Source organism: Tenrec ecaudatus, chromosome 4 (genome assembly GCF_050624435.1).
Source record: "Tenrec ecaudatus isolate mTenEca1 chromosome 4, mTenEca1.hap1, whole genome shotgun sequence".
Lineage (NCBI taxonomy): Eukaryota > Metazoa > Chordata > Mammalia > Afrosoricida > Tenrecidae > Tenrec > Tenrec ecaudatus.
The window spans coordinates 27324625-27351401 of record NC_134533.1 but is presented as its reverse complement, the minus strand read 5'-3'; the positions used below and the strand labels follow the sequence as shown (position 1 = coordinate 27351401).

Here is a 26777-nt window from a genome sequence, read left to right as displayed (position 1 = left end):
AAGACCCTTTAGGGCAGGCCCGAATTGCCTGGGATTTTAACTCTTTACAGGAGTCGAAATTCCATCTTTCGCCTGAGCAGCTGGTAGTTTCGAATTGCTGACCTTGAAGTTGATAGTCTACTGCCTAACCATGATCCCATCCAACACATAGGAGCTAATTTAATCCCCTTTGCCGCACTTTGAACCTCCGAACACCAGGAGGCGCTAGAAGGCTGCACTGCCCAGCGGCAGCCAATGAAGGCCGCTCTTGGCGCGTACGTCTTTACGTAGGCGTCGGGGCGGAGCCGTGCCGTGCGCGGTGACTGGAGGCGGCACCAGCGTCTGCCGGAGGCTTCATAGTGCGGGTCGCGAGCTTGGAGAACTTGTGGTGCTGGCGACGTCGACGACCGCAGGCTTGGGTCCTGGTCTGGCCGCTCACCATGCCGAGCGTGGAGGAGCTTTACCGCAACTATGGCATCTTGGCGGACGCCACGGAGCAAGTGGGTCAGGTAAGTGCCCGAGCGGCCTGCAGGGCCTGGCGATTCGCGGCCTCGACCGCGCTCCCCGCCGCTCTCCCGCCGCCGGGCTCGGCTCCGCCTCGCCCTCCCGCGGGCCCTCGGCCGAGGTCTCGGCCGGCTGTCTGATCGGCCTGGACGCGGGGGCGCGAGAGAGCCTTGTGGTTGCTCCGAAGCGAGCGTGGCCCCGCGGGTCCCAGGCTTGGCTTCTCTGCCTCCCCCGGGACCAGCCTCCTCTCTCAGGGGCCCCGCCACTTCTGGCCCCGCTCATCCTCCTCCCGAGCCGTAGCCTCTCGGTTCCCCTTGTTTCTCTCCCTCTTCCCGGCGGTGCGCAGCCCCACGGAGGGCCGAGGGCTCTCCCCGGAGGTCTCAGGTCCCTTTCTCGAGGCAAGAAACTCGCTGTTCGTGTGTTGTAGCGAGTGCTTAGGGCATAGAAGTGTCTGGCAATCCGAAAGGAGCAACGTGGATTGTCCCACGACTTCATTTATCCAGTGCCCCAGCGGTGCGGGTACAACCTAGAAATAGCTCGCGAAATGTGCCTTCGGCGCCGGGGATAGTGGTCGTGATACCGGTTTTAGTTTTTCATCGGTGTGTTTGCTGGAGTGTATTTCCAGTGAGAAGTATTTGAAGAATGTGAAATTGGAACGTTGGAGAGGCTGCGTTTATCCCAGACAAGAGTTTGAGGAATTGCCTCTCAGACCTGTGCTGCTTGGGATGATCTTGTCCTGGCAGTACGTCGACTGTGATGGGTTGATGGTTGGTTGAACACGATGTTTCCTTGGGTGAAGAACCAGGCTCTCCCTGAGCTAACCCTAATCCTTGGTTTAGAAATCCTGTGCTTTATCTTTTCAGTGCTTAGAACTTTGTGGAGTTTCCTGGAGTCAAATTCATGGCTCTTGGTGATTTGACAGAGGTCGTGGCAAGCTCCCTCCCATCCCTTTTTCTGGACTGTGTAGTTTACTTAGAGCCTTTCTGAGCTGAGCTGACCTGCCCTCACCCCTGCCTTTATATAGAACTCTTATTGGTTTAATCTCTAATTGCCAGTAGTGTCAGTTTCAAGCATCGGTTGTTTTGTCTTCTCTACTGAGCACAGGAACCTGCAGGGATTGCTTCCAGGGCAACCCTTGCCAACTCCAGTTTTGTAGCATGGAATGGTTTGCACGTTTACATCGTGACTAGATCACATGTGATACCAAATACATTGTGCACGGGATATCAGTAGCACTTGGTGTCTCTGAGGATTGCTCTTTGCCACCCCACCCCACCCCCAAAGCATTTTTACACCACCTTTGATGAATTCTTGATGACAGCTTTTGGTAGCTGTGTATGCCATGTATTAGGCAGGACTTTGAACTGGTTCATTTTGGTTCGACCCGCACTGGTGAGAATTCCTATTTCTACCCGGATATGCTAGAAGCAGAATCTACAATTAATTAAGTTTACAGATTCCAGGTAACAGATGACATCATAATCACTTGGGAAACATTTCAAAATGTAGGTTCTAGTTCAGTGTATGTGGTATGAAAGTGCACGGTTTCATCAGGGAGTCAAATCTGCATGAACCTCTTGGAGGCCCTGATGCTGACTAACACCAACTGTCAAGGAGAAATGCCCTGCCCGTTAAGGAAAGATGGGGAAACTATGGGCAGTCAGGTTGCTTTTGTTTTGTTGTTCCTGGGAGGCACTGGTAGTTCTTCACAGGCATTATTTTATAGTCTGCAATTAAGGACGATTGTAGCTAGCAGTCCTACCTACATGTGATTTTGTTGCGCACATCAGCTGAGAGGATTGGGAAAGGAGCTAAGCCAGTGGTTGTCAATCGATTTTGATGGTGTATTCCTGTGGTTATAAAGTACTGGCATACATTGAATGTGAGGAGTGGTAGTAAATAGTTACATGTGTATGTCTTTTCTTGAAGAAAAACACCAGAATCTCTCTTGAGATAAATATAATTGAGAAATCCTATGCTGTACCTTTTGTGATTAAAAGAAATATCATACCCAAAGATGTATTTCAGGACACTTCTAGGGAAACTTTCTCCCCCTTGTGCCCTCTGCAGTCTGCTGTTTTGTTTCTTTTAAGGAGAAAAATGTAATAATAGCCACAACAAAACATGCCACTATGGAAGCATTTACAAACTACACATCGTGCAGCCCCATTCCTGTATACACCCCCCCCCCCATTCTACTGCTGTACTAGGAAAAAGAAGGTTGACCCTTACCTATTTATGGGTGTTAGGGCAACTAGAAGCCAAGTCTTCGAAACCCTCGGGCAGTTCAGCCTGTCTTACGGGTTTGCTTTGCGGCAGCAGTGATTTCATGGCATTGTTTTGTTTTTTTGGTGAATAATTGGGAGTTGCTTGTGTTGCCTTTTGTTATCTTAAATTGTAAAAACCCATATTAAAGATTTTACCACGATTCTGAGTATAATGCGGGCAATCTGCCTCCATGACACTGTAATTGAAGCTGCCAAGGACTTTTCAAGACAGATAGCGTGACATAATTTTAGTGAGTTGTTCAGGCACTGAATTCTTAGAGAAGGAAAGCTGGACTAAATACACTAGAATACTTCTACATTCTGCTCTGTTACGTAATACTTGCTTTTAGAGAAAAATACCGTAAAGTGCACCCCCAAAAATAGTGTTTTGTGAAACACATTCTTATCTATAATTGTGCTTTCTTTTCAGACTATGTTCTAGGTGCAAACTTGGGGCTTTACTTCATAACTATACTTACTGTATTTTAACTATCAATTTTTTGCTCTTAAAAGATATCTAAGATATCTAATGAATATGGATCAAATTGTAGCTGACTTTCACATCTCCGAGAGAATGGCAGTGATTAAACAGGAGGCCAGGGTAGGTAAACAACATTAGGGGTCAGTGAGGCTGTAAAGATCAGAAGCCCCTGGTCATTGGTAGTGGGAATGTAAAGTGGTCCAGCCTTTGTGGAAAACAGTTTGGGAGTTCCTAAAAATATTAATAGTAGAACTACCATGTGCCCCAGTTGTTCTGCACTTGGGTGTATGCCCAAGGGATCTGAAAACAGCCACGTGAGCAGACATGTACACCAAGATTTGCTGCAAAGCTTTTCCCAATAGCCAAAAGGTGAAACATCCCAAATGTCCCTGGACAAATAATATCCACACACACTGGCATATTTCTCAGCCCAAAAGAAATGAAACATGTCGCAGATGGATAGACTGTCAAAACATTTTGCTGAGTAAATTTAGCTACAAATGGGCACATACTGTATAATCATTTTTATGTGAAATAAGCACATCTAGAGGAACCCTGTGCATAGTAAGTTACATATTAGGCTGCTAACCTTGAGGTTAGCAGTTCAAAACCAGCTTCTGAGAAAGAAAAAAAATGAGGCTCGCTACTCCGATCAACAGTTCTACGCTGTCCTATGCAATAGCTATAGGTTGAAATGGACTCGATGCCAGTGAGCGTCGTGCAGAAAACCAAAAAGTATTAGTGGTCCCCAGGGGTTGAAGGGAGAAAGGAAGAGGAGAGTTTTTGCTTAGTGAGCAGTGAGGTTGTGTCAGATACTTGCCAATGAATTAAACATAGAAATTGCTGGATGTGTGTGTGTGTTTTATTGAGTATATTTTCACCACATTTTTTTTAAACGTAGCTGTATTTACATGAAAGTCTCTTAGGGATTGCTTTAGAGAGCAGCTTTGTAAATCAGATATCAAAAACAAACTGTTAGAAACTATAATAAAGCTTCTTGCCAGGATCAGAAACCCATTTGTCTACAATGTACAGTTGTGTTTGGAAAAGGAAAAATCAGCAGTCCGCTTTAGTTTACCAGCTACAGCCCCACCTGTCATTGAATCGTCGAGATCACTAAAAGGACCGCTGCGTTTCCAAGATCCAGTCTGTAGAATGTCTTGTTGCCTGAGCTGTAGCTAGAAGACAAATTAGCAAAGCATTTCATGATTGTGGTTAATGTTTAATGAGCCATTGTCCTGAGAAGTGCTAAGAAATACTCTTTCATTCAAAGACCAGGCAAGGAAAGGTATCATTCCCTTTTACATATTTAATAAAACTCAGGCTTGCTTACAGTGGAAAGTAAAAACTTGGATTTTTTAGCCTGAATATGTTGTAGTGTCGTAACTTTGCAAGGGCCTTGCTGTGCTTCGGATGCCTGTGTGGAATCTGTATTTAGGACTTAAATTACACCTTTCTTCAGGCCTTCTGGCAAATATTTTTCCTCTTTAAATTTAGACTTATTTATAATGCAGAAGGCACCCTGCTGGTGTAGTGGGCGTAGTTGGCCTGCTGACCGCAGAGTCAGCAAGTCAAACCCTTGAGCAACCTTATGAAGCAGGTCATCAGCGTTGACTAGAGGGCAGTGGCTTTGGTTTAAAGGGCTCCCTTACTGAGTGATAATTGGTAGAGATCTTTTCTTTGCACCCACCTGAACTGTGCTCTGGTGCTGAATCTGCTGTTTAACTGAGTGGCCCTGGACAAACTCCTTGACTTCTCTAAGCTTTGATTTTCTCGTTCTGAGAAATAAGTGTACTAACACTGATGTGCAGGATAGTTGTGAAATCTCTGGTAGACTTTCAATAAATGTTGCTAATTATTCCTTTGTACTCGGTTTCCAAGCAGATTCTTTATTTACTCAGGCAATATGAGCAATCCTTCAAAAAGTTTTACAAGTAGAACTTTGTATTTGAGTTAAAGGATGTGGAATTTGTACTATCCTGTAAAAGGTAAAACTCAGAGACTGCCAAAATTCACAGCCTTGGCTGTAGGTAGGCTGCGCAGAAACAGTGAGGCAAACCAGGCGTGTGAAATGGTAGAGATGTCAACCAGGATGTTTTTCACTTTTGCCACTATAAAGTATATCTTTTTGAAATACTGGCCCCCGTAGTCTGATTTTGTGTCTGTATTTCGTGAAGAAGCTACCCTTCTTTACAGAAATGTCTTACTGTTTGGTGTATCATAAGGTGGTCATCAGGCCAGTAATCTCTAGAATGAACCATATGGTGCACTGACAGACTTGCTTGCTTTTTCCAACTCAGTTTAGTTATCCTCGCTTCCCGGCGCACTGTTTGGAGAGAGATTAGAGGATGGGAGAAGGTGTGATAGACGTCCAGTAATAAAACTCTTTAAGCTAAGCCATATATTTTAGCCTCTGTAAATTCCTTAATACCTTAATATAGATTCGAACAAGACATCTACCACAACCGGGTTGACGTTTTGTCTTTTCCTTTCTTTTAGCACAAAGATTCCTATCAAGTCATACTGGATGGAGTGAAAGGTGGCACCAAGGAAAAGAGATTGGCCGCTCAGTTTATTCCAAAATTCTTTAAGCATTTTCCAGAATTGGCTGATTCGGCTATCAACGCTCAGTTAGACCTCTGTGAGGATGAAGACGTATCGGTAAGCTTATGATGGAAGCTTTTCAGCAAGTTTTCAATGACTTAGAGTGCTGATGATAACAGCGCAGAGTAAATACCACTGTATGGTCTGTGAAACAGCAGATCCACACTCGTGATGTACATCTGGGGAAATGGATAGGTTCTTGCCCCTTTTCGACAGATAAAAGACATAGTTTTGTTTATTATTCACTGTTTAAAAGAGGGTGTGGACTCAATTCTAGACTCGTACACTTTGTACATTGGCATTAGACCTAATGTTAGTTTTTAGTCAATTTTTGCTTGCTTGGATACTTAATTAATGTTGCGGCATAAAACATAACTGTACTAAACCTAAATATTTTACATGGAAGAAAAAATAATCATCTATTGATTTTATTGCTAAAATAAATCATTTTCTTGGACTATTTTCATTGTAACAGAATTAACTCTTAGCTTATCTGTTAATATGAGTTTCTTTAAGTATTTTCAACTATTATGAGCTGCTTGTTTTTTAAAGAGAAAATCATGAGCCACCAACATGTTATACAGAATTTCTTGAATATGAACTCTTTATATAAAACTAAATAAACCAAGATCAGTATTTGGGGTTATTACATACAAAATACTCATAAATGTTATTAACTAGTTAATATGAAAAAAATAGAAAATAAACAGTTACTAGGCCTTGATAGCCATTCGTAGGAGTTAGAATGTGATATGCCCAAAGGAGTAAACCTCAGCAATTGTCTTTGCCATTGTTTCTAATCTTAACTAACACTTTGCTGCACTCCTGCGTTGTATTTAGCTTCCCCTTCCAACACACCTTATTTCAGTTATTCTGTGAAACGTGAATATTAAGTTAGCACAAATTATAATAGAAATTTCTTGTTTTGCAGTTCAAAATCAAATAAGCCCTTAGGTGTAGTTTATAGTTTTTGTTTTCTTGGAAAGTTAAGTTTCTAAAGTTGCATTTTAAAATGAAGTAAGATTTGTTTAATTTTTGCTTGAAATCATGCCCAGATACGACGTCAGGCAATTAAAGAGCTGCCTCAGTTTGCCACTGGAGAAAATCTTCCCCGCGTGGCAGACATACTAACTCAGCTTTTGCAAACAGGTGATGGTTATTATTATTACTGTATACTTTTATTTAAACGTGCTTTTGCTCTCTCTTTTGCGTGGTCTCTCTTTGTTTTTTCTCTCTCTGTGTGTACTTTGTTTAGGGCTAGCGGGAGCCTAAGAGAGACAAAATAATCTTTGTGTTCCATAGTTGGAAGTCTGATCTGACATCTTGGTGGTGTAATTCCCAATATTATATTCTTATGTTTTTAATTGTATGCATAAAGGTTTTATTGTTTCTTCCTTCCAGGTGCCCTGGTGTACTGTCTCGGGCTCTCTACCCTTACAAGGAAGCTGTCTTTTCTTGGTGCTTTTCAGAATTGCTTGCTTTGTGTTCTTTGCAATATAACCTTTAAGAAACTGCTGAGTCTTTGAAAATGAGACAGATGATATCTCTGATTTTTTTAATCGTTTTATTGGGGCTCATACAGCTCTTATCACAATCCATACATACATCCATTGTGTCAAGCACATTTGTATATATGTTTCCAACATCATTTTCAAAACATTCATTTTATTTGAGCCCTTGGTATCAGCTCCTCATTTTTTCCCTCCATCCCCAAATTCCCTCCCTCATTAACCCTTGATAATTTATAAATTATTGTTTTTTCATGTCTTAGACTGACCGATGTCTCCCTTCACCCACTTTTTTGTTGTCCATCCCCCAGGGAAGGGGTTATATGTAGATCAATGTGATCAGTTCCCCTTTCTCCCCCACCTTGCCCTTAACCTCCTAGTACCACTACTCTCGTTATTGGTCCTAAGCGGGTTATCTGTCCTGGATTCCCTGTGTTTCCAGCTCTTCTCTGTACCAGTGTACATCCTCTGGTGTAGCCAGATTTGTAAGGTAGACTTGGGGTTATGATGGTTGGGGGGGAGGAAGCGTTAAAGAAGTAGAGGGAAAAATTGTATGTTTAGTCAGTGCTATACTGTATCCTGACTGGCTTGTCTTCTAATGTGGCACTTTTCCCTTTTCCAGATGACTCAGCAGAATTTAACTTGGTTAACAATGCCCTGTTAAGTATATTTAAGATGGATGCAAAAGGTAAGACCATGTCTTAGACTTCTGTTTGGTATCTTAAGGAAATAGGAGCTTAAGATTACTTATTAAGGATAAAATTAAGAGTAAAAATTAGATTTTTGATGTTTTCTTTTAAGGGTTAAGGCTAGGGTTCAACCAAAGATCTACTTCATATAAATTGTAGAGGTTGTGAAAAAAATCTGCTTAGCTACCCAGATATGACTTGAAAAAAAACAGCAGAAGTAATTGCAAGAACAGATTACTCTGAGAAACCTCTAGGAAAATTATCTTTTCTGCCTTAAATTCTTCCATAATACCCAAATTTAATCTATCAATAATGGTTAAACAAGGGAAAATGTGCTCAGGCTGACTCTCCTGTGGCCACAGCACGCAATCATTTTTCTTATGGTTGTGGCTGAATACGTTTCAAATTTGTTTTTGCTAGTCTTGATGGTATTCACCTTTATCACCTCCTGTGAGGAGAAGTGCTGTTAATTGAGTTAAATTGAAATACTTCATTGCACTCCGATCAGATCACTCAGGTACTCAGCGTGTCGGCCTACAACCTTAATGTCTGTGTGCAGGGACGTTAGGAGGATTGTTCAGCCAAATACTTCAAGGAGAAGACATTGTTAGAGAACGCGCGATCAAATTCCTGTCTACAAAACTCAAAACACTGCCAGAAGAAGTATTAACAAAAGAAGTGGAGGAGCTTATACTAACTGAATCCAAAAAGGTAAGCTTCAGTCATCATTTAGAGTTTCTCTAAAGCCAAAAGATATATTTGAAACCAGCCTTATCTGTCAATGCATTATGTATGTGCCTTATGTGTAAAATTCTATATCCCCATAGAACCAATGTTGAGCTTCTTCACTTTTTTCTTAAACTTAACACTGAAGCCACTTGCAATGCAGAATCAACGTGTCAATTTAAAAGGCTATAATCACATTTAAATCCTTGTGGTGTCTATTATTCTGGGTTCTATAGAGAAGCAAAACCAAGACACTTAGAAATGGAGAGAAGTAGAGAAGTTTCTATTGACAAAGGAATTTGTAACAGGAAATCAGCCCATATAGCTGCAGAGAGAGAGAGAGCCCAGTCCGACTCACTTTCCTGGGTCAGATAATGTTGTTTTGATGGTCCTTCCATCTCACAAATACTGAACCCAAGATCCAAAGAAGCAGGTGGTGGAAGGGTGTGGTGTGATGAAGCACAGCAGGGCCTGGTGTGCAGAGTGATGATGTGAAGTGGCCAGAAGGGAAGAAAGGGGGACGACCTGCCCTCCAACAGGGTCTGATATCTGAACCACGTCCCCAAGGAGACATCCCCAAGTTGTGTCCTGATGGGTAGGCTGACTACACTCATCGCTTCTTAGAAATGCCCTGTTGGCACAAAAGTTAACCAGTGCACGTGGTCTTTACCTTTACACTGTTTTCAGAACTCTCTACAATCATAACCTTCAGGAAACTCCTTATATCTTAGGTTATTCTTCCATAGTCTTCTGGGTTATTTCATAATGTATTACCGCACGGAAATAGGTCATTTTTTATTCTCCCCCACTGTCCTACTGACTCTTGAAAGAGCACAAGCCCATGCTTCTCTCTGCTGCCAGCATGTAGCATACTTACAGATGCTCAGGGCTCACGATGAGCCGTCCATAACCTTCCTCGCACAGTCTCATGGTTTGAGAAAGATTAAATGTTGTCTATGTTAGTCCCATTTGTTTCCTAATAAAATTTCTTGGCTGAGAGCAAAAGAAGCAGGTCTGGAGTTGGGAGTATTGGCATATTCACCTGTACTGGTAATCTGGTGAAGTATGACCTGTTGTGAGCTGGTTTGGACCATGAACAGGAAGGTTTAGAGCCTCTGCTTTTGAAGACTTAAAGTGGTCTTGTCAGCACATATACTAATGTGGTCTTCTGTTTGTCTGCAATCACCAGGTTCAGGTGAATGAAGCTGCTTTAAGTATAATCCACTTCCATCAAGTGGATTCTACCTCAGCAACTGTACAGCACAGAATAGTCTTTGTCCAGGACATTTGTTTTTAACACATCATTTTAATGGGGCTCTTAGAGCTCTTACAACAATCCATTCACCCACATATTCAAGCACATATGTTGCCATCATCCTTTTCAAAACATCTTTCTATTTGAGCCCTTGGTATCAGCGCCTCATTTCCCCCCTCTCTCCCACCCTCACGAACCCTAGATAAATTATAAATTATTTTCATAGCTTACACTGTCCCCTGCCAAAACTACATTTTTCACAAAAGCAGGCAAGGCAGTCTCATCTTCTCCCTGACAGCAACTGGGGGGATTGAACCTTGTAGTTAGCAGCCCAGTGCGTATCCGTGTGCACCACAGGGTTCCTTGGTTTTAGATAGAGGTACTGAATCGGATTTAATAGGGCACCGCAGTTTCTCATCCTTAGACGTTGTGTGCCTGTCCGTGTTTTATGCATAGAAAGAGCCTCCAAGAAGCGGTTTTCTGGGTTGGGGGTGATATATTCCCCCAGTTGAGAAGACCTGGTTAGTATTCTGAAACCGAGCTGATTGAAGCTCGAAATTGCCCTTTTCATCTGTGTGTCACAAGCTTTGGTGTCAGAGTGACGTCAGTCGCTGAAGTACAATGACTGGTTTCAGTACTGATGGTTCTTTCCCACGTGGGCATTAGAGACTCATCTGTTCTGGATCGTCTCTTTGCAGGTCCTAGAAGATGTGACAGGTGAAGAGTTTGTCCTGTTCATGAAGATACTCTCCGGGTTAAGGAGCTTGCAGACAGTGAGCGGAAGGCAGCAGCTTGTAGAGCTGGTGGCCGAGCAAGCTGACCTGGAGCAGACCTTCAACCCCGCGGACCCTGACTGCGTGGATAGGCTCTTGCAGTGCACTCGGCAGGCCGTGCCCCTCTTCTCGGTGAGCTGTTTTGTTTTCATTGCTCTGTTAGCTTAGCCACTATGACGTTCAGCTTGCCCCCTTTGAACTGTGAGTGCCTATGTATTTGTGAGTATTTTCTCTTGCGGGGATTTGAGAGCGGAAGGCAGCAAAGAAAATTCTTTAAACGCTTTCCTACAGACTTTTTAAAAGATAAAGATTATGTGATTATTTTTTATCACTTCTCATCGAAAACTTCCGTTTTTTTCCCCCCTTAAGTCGTTGGTAGAGTCGTTGCTGTGTGAAAATCAGCACTCCATCTCTTGGGTTCTGTGTCCTTGGCAGCGAACCCTCTGCTTGTGAAATACCGCGTAAGGGGCTTGTCCTTGGAGTGGAGGAATGTGCACTCTGAAGTGCCACCGTTCAATCCCCTCTCCTCCAAATTTTTTCTGAGAATCAAAGAGTTCAAATGTATTTAGTTGAGTGTAACTGTAATTTGAGAGAATTTCTTTTTTTGTGTGAGAATTTTAACAGCTTGGTAATTGAATTTTCAGAAAAATGTTCATTCTACAAGGTTTGTGACTTACTTCTGTGAGCACGTTCTTCCGAACCTCAGTTCCTTGACTACCCCAGTGGAGGGTCTAGATACACAGTTGGAGGTAAGAGAAAGTTATTGTTTTGGCACTGAGAAAGCATTCTTATACTTTAACACAAATTTATACCACTAATAATTTTAAGTCTAATTTCTAAGAGGGTCATTAAAATGTTTGCTTGTGATTAGCCAGCAATCTATTAGCCAGGGATTGTTTGCATAGAAATGCTGTATGGAATCAATTAAAGTTTACTGCAGTGGGAAAATTCTGCCTTTTTCCACTGTAAGCAGTGGCTACTTTTGTGTGCTAAATATTTCTTTGTTTCCATCTGTGCATAACCAGGGGTGCCAGATTTCTACTGGATTAACCTGGTTTATCCTTTAATCTGTCTCCCCTATAGAACTCATTACTCTCTGTTTTTCATGTCTTAACTGTAATGTTCACATACTGTTAAAACATTTATAATACTTTGCATCTATTTGTAATACATACTCTCATCTCACTGATTTATCTCTGAATCCTTAAATCTAGTGCAGCTCTTTAATCTGAGAGGCCTTTATTTGTTGTTGTTTTGAGAGAGAATGTGTGTGTAGAGAGAGAGATAGCTATTATTCATCAGTTGATCGATTGACTGATTTGGACAAATGTTTATGGAGCATACTGGTTTTCCTGAAAGGCTGTTGATTGTTGAATGTGGTCATGCATGTGACATTTCTTTGGGAGAGAGGAGAATCTAGTTGTGTACTAACACCGTCGATTGTTTCAGATGACCTGGGCCATGCTCATCAGCTTGAAGAACAGAGGCAATTAACTAGTACCTTGAATTAGAATCCAGAGATTAATTTATTCACAAATGAGGCCCAGTCTAGTTCTGTCAAGAGTATATTCTAAGTCAGCGGTTCTCAACCTGTGGCTGGCGACCCCTTTGGGGTTGAACGACCCTTTCGCAGGGGTTGCTCGATTCATTACAGTGATGAAGTAGCAACAAAAATAATCTTAAGGTTGGGGGTCACCACAGCATGAAGTACTGATTAAAGGATCGCAGTATTAGGAAGGTTGAGAACCACTGCTCTAAGTGTTTCTTGCTTCTCTGAATTGTTAAAATGCTTTTATCTTTTTAGCATTTGTGTTCTCTAGTGTTAACTGTTAGCAGAAAGAATCATGTGTGCTCTTTTCCTTACTGCTTTTTACAGATAACACTAGGAATCATGAGAAATGGGCTTTAGGGTCTGCCCTGCCACCACATACACCCTGATTTTACCCCAAGTTACAAAAGCTCCCTGATCTTCACTATCCTTAACTATAACATGTAGGCAGGCTTGCATTTCTGAATATTTTTCCAGTTCAAACATGATTCTATAGGTTCTATAAAGCATAATTGAAAATTCCATATATACTCATATATAAGCCATATTTTCCAGCACATTTTTTATGCAGTTTTGTGGTAAAATTAGGTGCCTTGGCTGATAATGCGGTTGGCTTATACTCAAGTATATACAGTAAGCAATCTTAAACAGTAATCTAGAGTCATTCTAATTTTACCGCCTTGTTCATTCAAAAATAGTATAACCAATGAATTGTGTGTTTTAGGTATTGAAACTGTTGGCAGAAATGAGTTCATTTTGTGGTGACATGGAAAAGCTAGAAACAAACTTAAGGAAGTTATTCGATAAATTATTGGTAAGATCTTTTCTTTCCTTATGGCTTAGTCACTAATAAAATAAGATTAATTTTGAGATTATAGAAAGCCAGCTTTTGAAATTTAGATTAAACAATTATTTGTAGCTGCTTAGGCTATATGCTGACTACTTGAGTAGTACCAGCCTTTTTTGCCTTGTTTTTTATTATCTTCATAAAATAAATTCAGCTCTTACTCTTGATTATGTTTGTCTCAAAATGAATTAGCATGGTGTAAGGTGTTTAACTTGGCTTTGGAACTACCAACCAGATAGCTTTCCAATGCCAAATAGCTCTAGCAGTTGCTTGATAAACTTTGTTGTCTCAGTCATAAATGATGGGGAAAGAGAATACGTGACAAAAATTCTGAGTATCATGAGTGATGTTTTAATTTGATGTAAACAATTGCTACACTGGCCAATATGGAGCATGTTGCATTTAGCCTGAATTGATTCATCCAAATCTGTGGTCCTTTCAGACTTGTAGTACCTACTGGGCATAATCACAATGACATTAGATACCTTTGTCAGTATTTTGAATGCGGATGGAGTCAATATTAAAACAATATGGACCACTACTGCAAAAAGATTCTTTCAGAGTTTAGTCATTAAAATAATTGACTTTTCATATAAAACTCAAATTGAGTGTTGACCCTTTGACTTAACCCTTTGTCACCTTTGAGATGTTCCCCAAGTTCTGACCCTCAGTTCCCTCATCCACTTAAATGTCTAATTAGCTACTTTCATTACCATTAGTGGTAATAGCTGCTGTACTGTGGGTGTACATAGAGTCGTCAGACCAAATATTGATCCAATACCAGAGAAACACGCTAACTAAACTTACGATAGTGTTTTTTTTCATGTTTAATGGTGTCTTAAAAGCAGTTCAACAACTACTGTGTATATTTACCATTTGGAATATTTGCAGAGAATCCTAAGGATTCCTCTGCATTAGGCAGTGTGTTGTTTCCTTACATTCTGCATAGGGTTGCTTTGATTCGAGATTAACTCAAATGGCACCTAAGGACAGTGACATAGGAAATTTAAAATGTCTCCATTTTTTTCTTATCAAAGGAGTATATGCCTCTCCCCCCAGAAGAAGCAGAAAATGGGGAGAATGCTGGAAACGAAGAGCCTAAGCTGCAGTTCAGTTATGTGGAGTGTTTATTGTACAGCTTTCATCAGTTGGGCCGAAAACTCCCAGATTTTTTAACAGCCAAACTGAATGCAGAAAAACTCAAGGATTTCAAAATCAGGTGATCAAGATGTTCCCATCTCTGGCAAAGCTATCTGAAACCTTTGTGGATTTTCTTTCAATTTTTTTTCTACCTAATCTTAGACCCCAAAAGGAGGCAGAAATGCTATCAAATCTTATCAAGGGCTCACCTCCCAGGAGATTTAAGACTAGGGGTCTGGTGGGAAGGAGAGGATCTATTGTTGGGAGTTGTACCAAGCCTTCTTGCTGGCTAGCTCATGGAACTGCAAGGTCGGTGGTTCAGAACCCATCAGCAGCTCCTCAGAAGACAGTTGATGTCATGGCTTGAATCAATCAGTTCAAAATACCTGGCTGAAACGAGCTACTTAATAAGACATTTGTAATACATTGTATGTCCATTTTTTTACCTGAAATCATTTTGCTCTAGTAGTATATCATTTGAGTTTGAAAACAAAATTAAAGAGATTATGCGCTAATTAAGAAACCATTCTTCATTTAGGCTGCAATACTTTGCCCGAGGCCTCCAGGTTTATATAAGACAACTTCGTTTAGCGCTCCAGGGGAAAACGGGAGAGGCCTTAAAGACGGAAGAGGTAAGTAAGATGTGGCTCACCCACATCTCTGATTGCCACGGTTTGTTACAAGTCCTAAAGATGCACAGGAATTCAGATGGTCAGCTCACATGAAATGTGAGATTGGACTGGCCTGGAAGATACAATATAGGTATCTTGATATAGAGCTATTGGCTAAGTTTTAGAAGAAGCCTTTTTTTTCTCACAGCTGAAATACCTGATTTTTCCAGTGTTAATGAAGTGTGTTTCTGAACTTAGGTGATGTATACCAACCTCTCACTAGTGTCTCAGCTTTAAGTTTTGCTTAAATACTTGATTAATGGCCATAATATTTTTAATTTCACCTTTTTGAAACCCAAGCAACAGTTTACAATAGAAAAAAAATTCCTTTTCCAATTCTGTGTCATATTTATTATAGGTGGTTTGTCTTGTTTTTCCTTCATTTTCCTTGATCTCAACTATTTAATCACACTCCATCCCAGTCTTAAGGAACTGTTTAAAATGTTCATTATGTCATCATACAGCTTAAACTGGTTTGCTTTAAAATTTTTAAGTGAATGTGCCTTATCCCGTATCTATTTTTCATGTAAGTAACAGTAATAAGTTTACTGTCCCAACCTATCATGTGAACATGCAAAGATGATTTTCTTCCTCCTCTGCCATTTCTAGACTAGTTCAGAATCCAGAAATTGAATAAACAGTATCCACAGAATCAAACCAAAGAATTCCTTAACTGTAGACTGATTCTGAAAGTTTCATCTGTTGCTGCTGTCATTCCATATTAGAAAGACGTGTGCATCATAAAAAGTGATTGGAATTTTAATTTTTTCCCTTTACAGAACAAGATTAAAGTTGTTGCATTGAAGATCACAAATAATATCAATGTTTTAATCAAGGTAAGTTTTCCTGCCTTCCCAGTTAACTAGCAAAAGGCTGTTCGTGTGTTTGCAGGTCTGTGTACAAGAGCGCTGTTTAAGGAGCTCTGGTGGTACAGTGGCTGAGGCAGCCCCAGTTAGCAAAATGTTTGAGGTTGAACTCATGAGGTGCTTCTCCGAAGACAGATGTGGCATCCTCCGTCAAGTTGACGGCTTAGGAAACTGTGCCATGGGGTCACCGGATGGCACCAGGCGAATGGGGTTACGTGAGGGGAGATGCTATTGCATGCTTGATGTTGGTCTGTGAGAAAACTCCACTCCTGCCATCCCAATGAGATTCTCAAGCTCTTACAGAGTCTTCCATCATAGGATTTACTTATAGCTTACTGAAGAAGATACTGCAGAAACAAAGGGAAGCATGCAGAGTTCTTCTGCCCCGCAAATTTCAGTTTGTGCCCTTAAGGTCTCTTCCACATTCCCTAAGTTCTGATGATCTTCATGCCATTATGTGGTCATTTAGGATGATGAGTAAAGATCTGCTTCGCTCACACTTTGGATGGAGAGTTCAATGTAACATACTGGGCATTTTCCTGTGGTCTTTATTTCTACTATAACGGCAGTGCTCTGTATTGAGGGCTAGGCTACACCTTGCCACTAAGTCAGAATTATCCTTTGGTTCTATTTACATTCTGAAGGACCTACTCACTAAAAAATTTTGAACAACCTGAGAGAATGAGAAATCGCAAAGTAGTCATTATTTTAGAAGCTAACGGTATGTTAGTCAGAAAGTGTTGGGAGAGTGAAGAATAGGAGAGAACCCGGTTATTGGGGACCTTGCCACAGTCATGAACTGTGTCTTATGTGGGATGTGACTTGATCAGGTCTTTGCTTTCATGGAGGTCAGAGAAAACTGGTGTGCTTTAGTCCATTCTAGTCATTGATCGTCATTTATAGTTTCTATCTCAGCAGGTTCTTCTAATTCTACAGTCTAATCTTCACATCTCCTGGTGTGAATCCCACTGTGACGTGTGTTTTAGTGTGTCTAAGGTTGAAGCGTCCTCTTCTGTGCTCCCTGTCTGAGTAATAGAACTTTCGTATGCTGTCACTCCGTCTGGGAAGCTCACCAGTACCGTGTACATGCTCCAGTATAAGCCAACCCTAATTTCAGCTGAGGCACCTAATTTTACCACACCAACCGCCCTAAAAGTGTGCTGGAAAGCTTGGCTCGTACTTGAGTATGTACAGCATTAAAGTGCTTGACAGGGACTTAATCCTCTCCCTTTATCTGCTGTTCTAACCTTAGGTTTTGTTTGGAAGGAAGTGATAAGTTAAGTACATATATCTTAACTGCCTGGGGGGGGGGGAAACCTGGTCCTTTTTATCAAATTTCACTTCCATATAAAAATTAAGGGTAAGTTTTTACTAGTAAAATATGTTTAAGAATCCACAATTTTGAGAATATGTTATTTCAAATCTAGGTTATTATAACATTTTCATAAACATTTTTATTTTTGCCACATTAATCATGTGACATTTAAATCTTGTGGACTTTACCTTTATTGAGAGGAAGAATGAAAATAAAGATGTAGCCAGGCCTCTACAGCTTGAATGTAAATGAAGATGCAGATTGTATCCCAGTGTCCTTGGTGACTACCCCTGTGCAAATGCAAAGTACTTGCTGGTGCCTTGTTGTGAACATGGATAAATGTTGGTGCGCTGTCTTGAAACGAAAATGATGTTTAGAAGAAAACTTGGCTGCCATTTTCTAAATGATGTTACCGGATGCAATTAATGAAGCAGTAGGTGTAATTTGTAAACAATGTTTCTTGTGTGTTTTTGTTATTGTCATTTGCACTAGTGTAAGGTTAAGCTAAAGTTCCTCATAAAATTGATCCCTGGGGTTGTATCTCCATTGATGGTCCTCACCAGCTCTCCTTCCTGTCACCAGATACATTTTAAGTCTTTCATCCTTTTTGTGTCCTCAGGATCTCTTCCACATTCCTCCTTCTTATAAGAGCACAGTAACATTATCCTGGAAACCAGTACAGAAGGTTGAGTTGGGGTAAGAAATCCTTTTTTTTTAAAAGGATTTGAATATTAGAATTTGTGTTTTACCTTTCTTTACGCAATAGTCATTATTGTTTAAACCATATTTAATTAATTTAAACATTGAAAATGTAAACTCTTAATATGAATATAAAATAAACTAGTGAGATATGTGACTTGGTGAAGCTCTGGTTTTCTGCATATTTCACTTTTGACAGCGACTACAATAACCAAACCAGAGTTAATTTGGACAAACCAGAGTGTTGTTCATCTTTTCCTGTTGTGACTGTCACCTACATTGTGATAACTAATATGCTGAAAAGCGTAGACATTGATAGGCCTCTGATATGACAGAATGCTTCAATAATGGTTTTCTTATTATTACAGGCAGAGGAGAGCCAATGAAGATACGACATCAGGTTCACCACCCAAGAAATCTACAGCAGGACCAAAAAGAGATGCCCGACAAATTTATAATCCTCCTAGTGGGAAATACAGCAGCAACTTGGGGAACTTTAATTATGGTGAGCGTTTCCGTTTGGGTAAAAGCGTATGTAAAACCGGGCAGAGAGTGGCTGTAATTATACTTGGTTGTAATTTTTAATGATCTATTTTATCATGGCTCTCTCAGATGAGTTTTCAGGTCTAGTTTCGGGAATTCGGGCTGTTGGGAAAACGACTTGAGTTCAGTCCCTTCTAGCTCACCCCAGTGGGCTCACAAATTGAGTTGAAAATGTAGCACCAAGTACTTGGGAAGACAGTTTTAACATTAGAATCTACAACAAAAATGGGCTACAAAGTTAATGTGGAAGTTATTCAAGATGGAAAAATGGCATTGAAAGATAATGGAATTTTTCCATGTCGTCGTTGAAGCCCGCCCCCCCCATATACATAGCATTATACATATATACATACATATACATAAGAGCACTCTGTAGCTCCTATAGCTAATGAAGCAGTGAAGTATCCTGTATGAGACTAGGTTTGAAATATGACTGAAACCAAAGAAAACCACCTGCTTATGTCAAGTGGAAGGTACATTTTTCTTTCTCGGCCAGCGACTTTTCTGTTAATTCCTTGGTGAGTACAGTAATTTTAGTGATTCACAGTCTTTGGTAATGAGTGATAGACACCCAAATACAAATTGAGGGTCATGATTATCATAATGTGATCACCTTAAAAGCCTTTTCAGGAATGGCTGGCCCCTCTTCCATGAGTGCATGTGGTAGCTCTGCTTCAGTGGGTGTGATGCCCTGGACAGACTACCAGCTTTGCTCTTAGAGGACGTACTGTCCTGCTCCACGCACAGATGAGAGCTGCGTTGGCTGTTATCAGCAAGGCCCAAGCAACACCTAAACCCTATTTCGCTTTTTCTTAGAACAGAGAGGAGCCTTCAGGGGAAGTAGAGGTGGCCGAGGCTGGGGAGCTCGAGGAAATCGCAGTCGGGGAAGACTCTTCTGAATAAAACATCACATTCTTCAGCATCGTCATGAGCTTACTATACTTAAATTCTACTACTCATTGGATTGCCGGGGATGTCTTTCAAAGGACTGCTGCTTTCAGCTAAAACTTAATGTTCTTTATACCTTTGTATGTATGATATACTTTTGTAACAGACCATGGTTGTGTCCAAGGTAAAACCACAGCGATATTTTTGGATGCTCTTCAACAATCCTGACTTGTTTTTGCAATATTACCATTATCCGAAATTCATTTGTGAACCTCTTACTTTAAACTAACTTGTTGAGAACAGTTCACATCTCACTTGTCATTCTTCGGTGTGTTTCTCCTAACTGGCAAAGGGCATTAGTTTTGAAAGGTGACTAATTTCCCTTTTCCCTCTGCCTGTTCTCTCCCCCAGTCTATGGAGAAGGGCAGTGGTCATTCTGAACACTTTACTTCTGATGTTTTTAAAAATAATTTGCTAGGCAATAGTGCAGCTTTCCTTCCTAGCATTATAAAAATCACATCCTTCTGGGGATTTTCTTAAATTGTAGAAGTGAAACTATGTTTTTTAAGAAGTTCCTTTGCACTGCTTAACCTACTCTTCATATGTTGTGATGTAAACTTTTGAATGTGGAATCTTACTCTGGAGAGTAGAAAGCAGGTATGTCTGATACACATACAGACAGACATACAGACATAGCATATATATGTAAGGATATATATGCATGCTTTGAAACTTGACTGCACAATAGGAATCATTATTTTTCAATTCCAGGAACGGGTAGTCTTTGACGCAGTGATTATCCTTTTGAGGCTGAACCCATTTTTGATTTGTCATCTAGATGAGGAGGAGGAATTTTGAGTCCACTGCGCCTGCTTTATTTTGGTTACTTCCAAGTGAAAGGTTGCATTTTCAAAGAGACACAGGCGATTCCTAGTGTTGAACAGTAGCCAAGAGAGCAAACTGATGTACGACAGGTTTCCACAGGAGGAAGCTCGGTCATTTAGAATCTGGGGCACTAACAACCAGGGCTACCCAGGAAACACGGCTTGATAATGTGGTGTAGTGATGAGAACGAGATACTCTCTCATATTGTTTTTGCCACTTTTAAGATTTTAACTTCTCAGGTTATTAATCAAAATTCATTGTGTACGTTAGCCAATAGCTCTTAGGTTACAACAATGGATGGGGGGTTTGTGGAGTGTTTAATGTCACGGGCAACTTTAGTAGCATAGGCTCTTGGTCTACATTTGAATGTTTCGTCTATTTTTTGTTCCACAGTTAATATTTCTTCCCCAAGTTTGCTATTCAAATCAAATGCTTAATGACATTTACCTAGAAGTTTGAGGTATGTTTTGGAGAAAAGTGCACAATTCCAATACAGGTGTTTTCCCTGTTGCATATTAATGTTCTCTGAGTTGCTTCTACTTGGGGGAAACCCCTTCGCTGGAATTACTGCATAATGTTTATAGGAAAAAAATCTTTCAGGCTAGAATGATACAAGTGAACAAAGGAAGTTGGTCAGCTTACCTCTGGAGTGGTGGCAATAATCTCTGAACATTCCAAAAGATGCTGAGCTGAACCTAAGCTTTCTTAAAATCTGAACCGACATGGGAACCTGGCACTTACCCTTCAAGTATAGAAACAGCTATAAACATTTGAACAATTAAGGGTGACTATTCTTTTTTTTTTGTAAACTCAAAGCTGAGCAGAAATGACTTCACTTTCTAAAGGTGAATATTGAGTTTGTTTCTTCCCTCACTGTTCCCCTTCCATGAAGCAATAGTGTACAACTTAGGTTATGTTTTGCTTGAAAAAATTTGAATGAGAAAGTTCATGCTATTGATTTTCTTTTGCAAGATGCCTGTTTGTCACCTGTTCCAATGTAAATGTTTCCCTATGCTTTTGAAATAAATTTCCTTTTGTAATTTTGTTTAATGTGTTGATGGTTATGATTACCATTGCTTTGCTTTCTTGGATATTCATTGATCCTGAACTGACTTCTCAAAAGGGAGCAGTGGTACAGTGGGTTACAAGTTGGGCTGCTAATTGCAAGGTCAGCAGTTCTAGACCACCAGTCTTGCCAAGGGAGAAAGATGAGGCTTATTCCCATGAAGTTAGATAGCCTTGGGAACTGTACATGGGTTTTATAGGATCACTATGAGTTGGAATTGACTCCTTGGCAGTGAGTTTGGTTTGGGGTTTGATAATGTTTCTTGGGTGACAGGCCATGCAGTGCGTTAGAGCATGAAACTCCACCTATGAACAGCACAGCTTGAGTTCAGCCTGGAAACAGGCTTTCTCATGTTCATTCTTTTATAGTTCTGCTTTGGGTTTCTTTCTGGAAGCTAATACACTTCCGAAGACAAGGATTTGGCTATTAAAATAAAACATCAAATAAATGGTCATTATGAATAAATCATTCCCATCCTCAAATGAACAAATTGGAACTTCCAGACTTACCACTTTGGAAAGGTTGGCTGAGAGTTTGAAATTCAAGGTTTGAGTGAACCAGGAAAAGGAAACATCCCATTGATGACCACGTGCAGTTCAGTGACTTCAATGCCACCTATATGCTGATGACTCCCATACAGATTGCAAATCCAGCCTAATTGAGCTGCTTGCCATTACACCTTACAGTCTGCCCTAAACACAGCAAATATATATACAACATATAAAGCAAGACAGATCAGAATTATAGGACCCCCCCTCCAAGCTGTTCCATGGCTCCGTTTCAGAATAAAACCAAAAGTCCTTGCCAAGACATTCATTTTAACTTGTGAATTTGAGTCAAGGTTTCCAGAATAGATTGCCATCACTTTTGCCTTTGAATGTTACCAATGACCCCATTTCCATCATTCTTTGGCCATCTCCCCCTTGGATAATGTCTTCCCCCTACACCCAAGTTTTTACCTCTAGCCTGTGAGCCTACCTCGCTCCAGTAACCATCAAAAGTTTGCTTCCTCTGGTGTGATAACCTTTTTCAGACTCCTCATAATGGTGCTTTCTTAGACTATTAGCCCTTCTTTCTGTGCTTGGCTAATCTCACTAAGAATATTGTCTTCTGGGTTCATCCTCGATTCTTCGACATTGTACAGTGCTCCATTGTATGTGCCACTTTATCCATTCCATTCATGGGCTTCTAGGTTGATGTCGTCTTCCTGCGATGGGGAATAGTGCTGCAGTGTTCATGCTGCGGATCTGAATTCTTCAGCATGTATACCAAATAGCGGAATTGCTTGGTCATAGGTATTTCTAAATGGAGGCACTGGAAGTTTTCCACATTGGCTATACTGTTTGACAGTCCCACGAGCCATGAATGAGATGGGATTCTCAGCACCCTCTCCAACATTTGTTTGCTGGGGTTTTTGGGGGTGGTAGTGGGGGATAGGGGTATTGAACTGTCCTATCAAAGCTAAGGTGAAGTGGTATCTCGCCATTGGTATCTCTTGAATCTTACCATGGCTTTTAATCTGATCTCAGGTGCTAAACCCCCTCAGTCACTCTGCCCTGCTAGTTGGTTTCCTGCAGATGAGATAAAGATATACTACTGCTTAAGAGTCTTAACATGAGTTTTCTTTGCCAACTTTTTCTTCCATTTCCTTCTAAGATAAAGGATGTCACGAATCCCATTGAATACTGCAATGCCATTTTCTTTCCCACCCAAGACTCCAAGTCCCACTTGAGCCTGCTATATTTTTTTCTCATAGTATTTACCAACTTTACCAACATCTAACATACCACATAACGCTTACATATCTTTTCCTGTCCCCTCCAGGTGCACTGTGGAGGGATGTGAAATAATACACAGTAAGGATTTCTGTGTTGTGTTCACTAATAATAAGCATCTATATCGGTGCTTGGTATGCACAGTATGCATTCAGAAAGTATTCAGTGAATCACTGGAAGGCAGCCTGCTAACCCGGAAGATAACTGTGGTAAACCAGACAGACATACGCCTGTGGAGGTTACCACCTAGAAAGTGGACTGCAGACAGTGGTGATGCAGCTTCCTAACGTGATTGTGTGAAAGTCGACCACAGCCTCAAAAGTTAATTCAACGTGAGACCACAGGACTGGCCTGAGTATTTAAGATAAGAGTCAGCTAAACGTATGGGGCACACTAGTCATTTACGAATGTGCAGGGTTGTACTAGGGAGTTTATACTAAAGCTCTTAGATTTCCAGTGTCCACCTCAAAACTTAGACATTCTCCATCTACTGTAATAGTGAAATACTTTCAAGTGGCCATGAAGATTCCATACCCCTAGGATGTTTTCCCTCTGGAACATTAGTGCTCTTGTCACTCCCCCATGCAGCTGCTCAACGGACTCATCCTTCAGGTCAGACTACATGGTCCCTCCCTGGAGCAGTTCCTTTCACATCACTGGCTGAACCCAAAGGTGTGCTCCCTCAGCTCACTCCCCCCTCCCCCACCCTGCAGACAGAGAAAAAATTCAAACTGATGTAAACCGGGAGAAAATGGAGATTTCATTCCAGCCAGTGCAATGGAAGATAAACAGAATAATGTGTAGTCTAACTTGTCAATAAAGACCCAGTAGTTGAAGGTTACCTCTCTTAAATGAACACAAGCACAGACCAGAGAAGCCAGAGAAATGAGTCAGCATAAAGATCTGACACTAGAAGCAGGATCTGAGAGAAAGCCTAGATAGAATGCTACAATTTGTATTCCTTCCCAGAGAAAAACAGGAACAGAACCAACGATGGGATGCTATTCCTCTGGGGAAAAGCTAAAAATGGCTAGCATTCCATAGTAATACACAAGATGAAAGCCCACCCATTCGTTTTTTAATAACTGAGTAGCATGAATTCAATTGTAAAAATCAGGATATTGAAGCTCGGGGAGTATATAGATGAATAAATCAGAGCTAGGGATGCAGTTTTTTGTTTTTTTTACCAAAACCAGAAATGGACTGGTCAAAATACACTTAGTCTATAGAGACTGCCCCCTAATGTATTAACAGCTTTAAAGGATTTTCACAAATCAATGGCTGGTAAGTCTATCAGGAAAATCATTTTGAAGATGACTCTCATGCTGTCACCTGTAGAGCTACCATGGTGTCACACTGAGTTAGACCCTTGGCCTCATCCTGAATAGCTCTAAAAGTTCAGAGGGCCTCCCCTGACGAATGCTTTGACCAGTGGAGTTAGTGCTGATAGTCTCCTCTCTGCAAATGGTCTGCAAGTAATAGGTGTTTGGGAGATACACCTGCACAGCTCTGCCTGCCACAGCTTCCTTCATTATCCACTACCCCTGTGCCCACCCCACCCCCGCCCCCCATTCAAAAGGCCTCTTATGGAATTTACTACTAGGTAGCAAGGAGAAAGGTGTGGGACTTTCTGTTCCCAGTGTTACTGTCTCAGAAACCCACAAGGGCAGGTCTACCCTGTTCTATAGGGTCTCGAGTCTGCATGAGCTCAATGTCAGTGAGTTTGGGGACTTGCAGAGTTTTTTGTTCGGTTGGTTGGTTTAGCAGACTACTACCAATCCCTTTCAGTTCTGTTTAAAAGTGCTGTTTCTCCTATCAATATTCCCTTCACCTGAAGTCTGGGCTTCCCTGGAATTCAGACTTTAATTCTACCACTGGCTTGTACAAGCTTGTATAAGTTACTTAACCTGAAGCCTAGTAAGACTGATAGGAATGGTACATGTGCAGGGCTCAGTATGTATTGCACGAAATAGACAAGCTTATGTCTCCCCATTTAAAAAAAATTTTTATTGGGGGTTCTCTCAGCTCTTATCACATCCATCCATTGTGTCAAGCACATTTGTATATATGTTGCCATCATTTCCAAAACATTTTCTTTATATTTAAGCCCTTGGTATCAGCTCATTCTTCCCCGACCCACCGGAACCCTTGATAATTTATTTAAAATTTTTTTTCATGTTTTATACCAACCAATGTCTCCCTTCACCCACTTTTCTGTTCCTCCCCTGTGAGGGGGTTATATGTCGATCATTGTGACTAGTTCCCACTTTCTTTCCCCCCCCCTACCCTGGTATCACTTCTGGTATCACTACTCTTGGTCCTGATCCATCCTGGATTCCTGTTTTTCCAGGTCATATCTGTACCCATGTCTAGACATGTCCTGGTCTAGCGGGATTTGTAAGGTAGAATTGGGATCATGACAGTGGGGGAGGCGAGGGGTGGGGGGGGGAGGGGAGAGGAAGCATTGAAAAACGAGGAAAGTTGTATGTTTCATTCATGCTGTACTGCACCCTGACTGGCTCATTTCCTCATGACTGTTCTGTAAGGGGATATCCAATTGTCTGCAGATGGGTTTTGGGTCTTCACTCTGCACTCCTCCTTTTTGTTTTGGGTCTTTGATGCCTGATAACTGATCCTATCCACACCTCCTGATCACACAGGCTGGTGTGCTTCTTCCATGCTGCTTCTGAGCTAGATGGCCGCTTGTTTATCTTCAAGCCTGTAAGACCCCCAGATGCTAATCTTTTGATAGCCCCGGCCACCATCAGCTTTCTTCACATTTGCTTATGTACCCACTGTCTTCAACAGTCTTGTCAGGAAGGTGAGCATCACAGAATGCCTAGTTAGTAGAACAAAGTTTTTGCATTAAGGGTGTACTTGTAGAGGTCCAATGTCTGTCTGATACCTTAATACTTAACATCTAAATATGTGTATATAGATTTCCCTATACATGCCTGTATTTAGACCTCTATAAATGCCCTTTGCTTACTAGTCCTTTCCTCTATTTCCCTTTACTTTCCTCTTGTCCCACTATCATGTCTGACTTTCATTCAACTTTCATTAATTCCTCTTGGCTAAATTGTACTTGATCAAGCCCCATTTTGTTTTGTTTTTACTGTTATTTTTGTATGTCAGTCTAGATAGGCAGGATAAGCTAGATGGAGAGGAAACCAACTGGACCAAGGATTCAGGAGGGGACACAGGAGAGGGGGACATAGGGGAAAATGAGAAGGGAGCCAACAAACCCCTCTCCCCCACAAGGGAACAAGTTATATAAAATCAATGGTGAGGAGGGTAGGATGTCTCCCCATTTTAAAAATTGACATAAAGACTAAGTGAAACTCACCAAAAAAAACCTCACTCTGCTGCTAGCCCAAGGTAATGCGTTTTATCATCACAATGGAATGCAGACTTGTAATTGCCCTTAGGCTAATTCTGATTTAAACTATCCCTCTTCAAAACAGAAAGCTGCAAGTCTTTCTGCTCTTCACCAGCCAGGCTGGGATCATAAAACAAGGCCCTTAAGACTTTACTGAAATATATTATTTTTTCTTCTGTCAATACTGCTTAGTGGTGTATGAATTTTTGACTTCTTTTTTTGTTTGGTTTTGTCTTTTTGCTTTCTTTATTCTGCTCGCTCCCTAAATGATATAAATGGTGTGGCCAAAGATCCAACCCCTGCTGCGTGCAGTCCAGTGAACTCCTTGTAAAGGTTCCCTTGCAGTCTGGCTAGTCTGAAAATAAAGA

At 41.1% G+C, this 26777-nt stretch overlaps 1 protein-coding gene across 2 annotated transcripts; it reads left to right on the top strand.

Moving 5' to 3' along the window:
* The first annotated feature begins 292 nt into the window (after nucleotides 1–292).
* Nucleotides 293–21234, top strand: API5 (apoptosis inhibitor 5). Of its 2 annotated transcripts, none has more exons than XM_075545862.1 (14): nucleotides 293–488; nucleotides 5731–5892; nucleotides 6891–6984; nucleotides 7966–8031; nucleotides 8592–8743; nucleotides 10712–10918; nucleotides 11431–11535; nucleotides 13060–13149; nucleotides 14220–14401; nucleotides 14861–14954; nucleotides 15773–15829; nucleotides 17794–17870; nucleotides 18242–18378; nucleotides 19238–21234. In XM_075545862.1, the coding sequence occupies exons 1-14, from the start codon at nucleotides 420–422 to the stop codon at nucleotides 19258–19260; spliced, it is 1515 nt and encodes a 504-aa protein (XP_075401977.1). In that variant the 5' UTR covers nucleotides 293–419; the 3' UTR covers nucleotides 19261–21234. The 2 variants fall into 2 exon arrangements, with proteins under 2 accessions (XP_075401977.1, XP_075401976.1); XM_075545861.1 differs by having other exon boundaries at nucleotides 19233–21234.
* Nucleotides 21235–26777: the final 5543 nt, after the last annotated feature.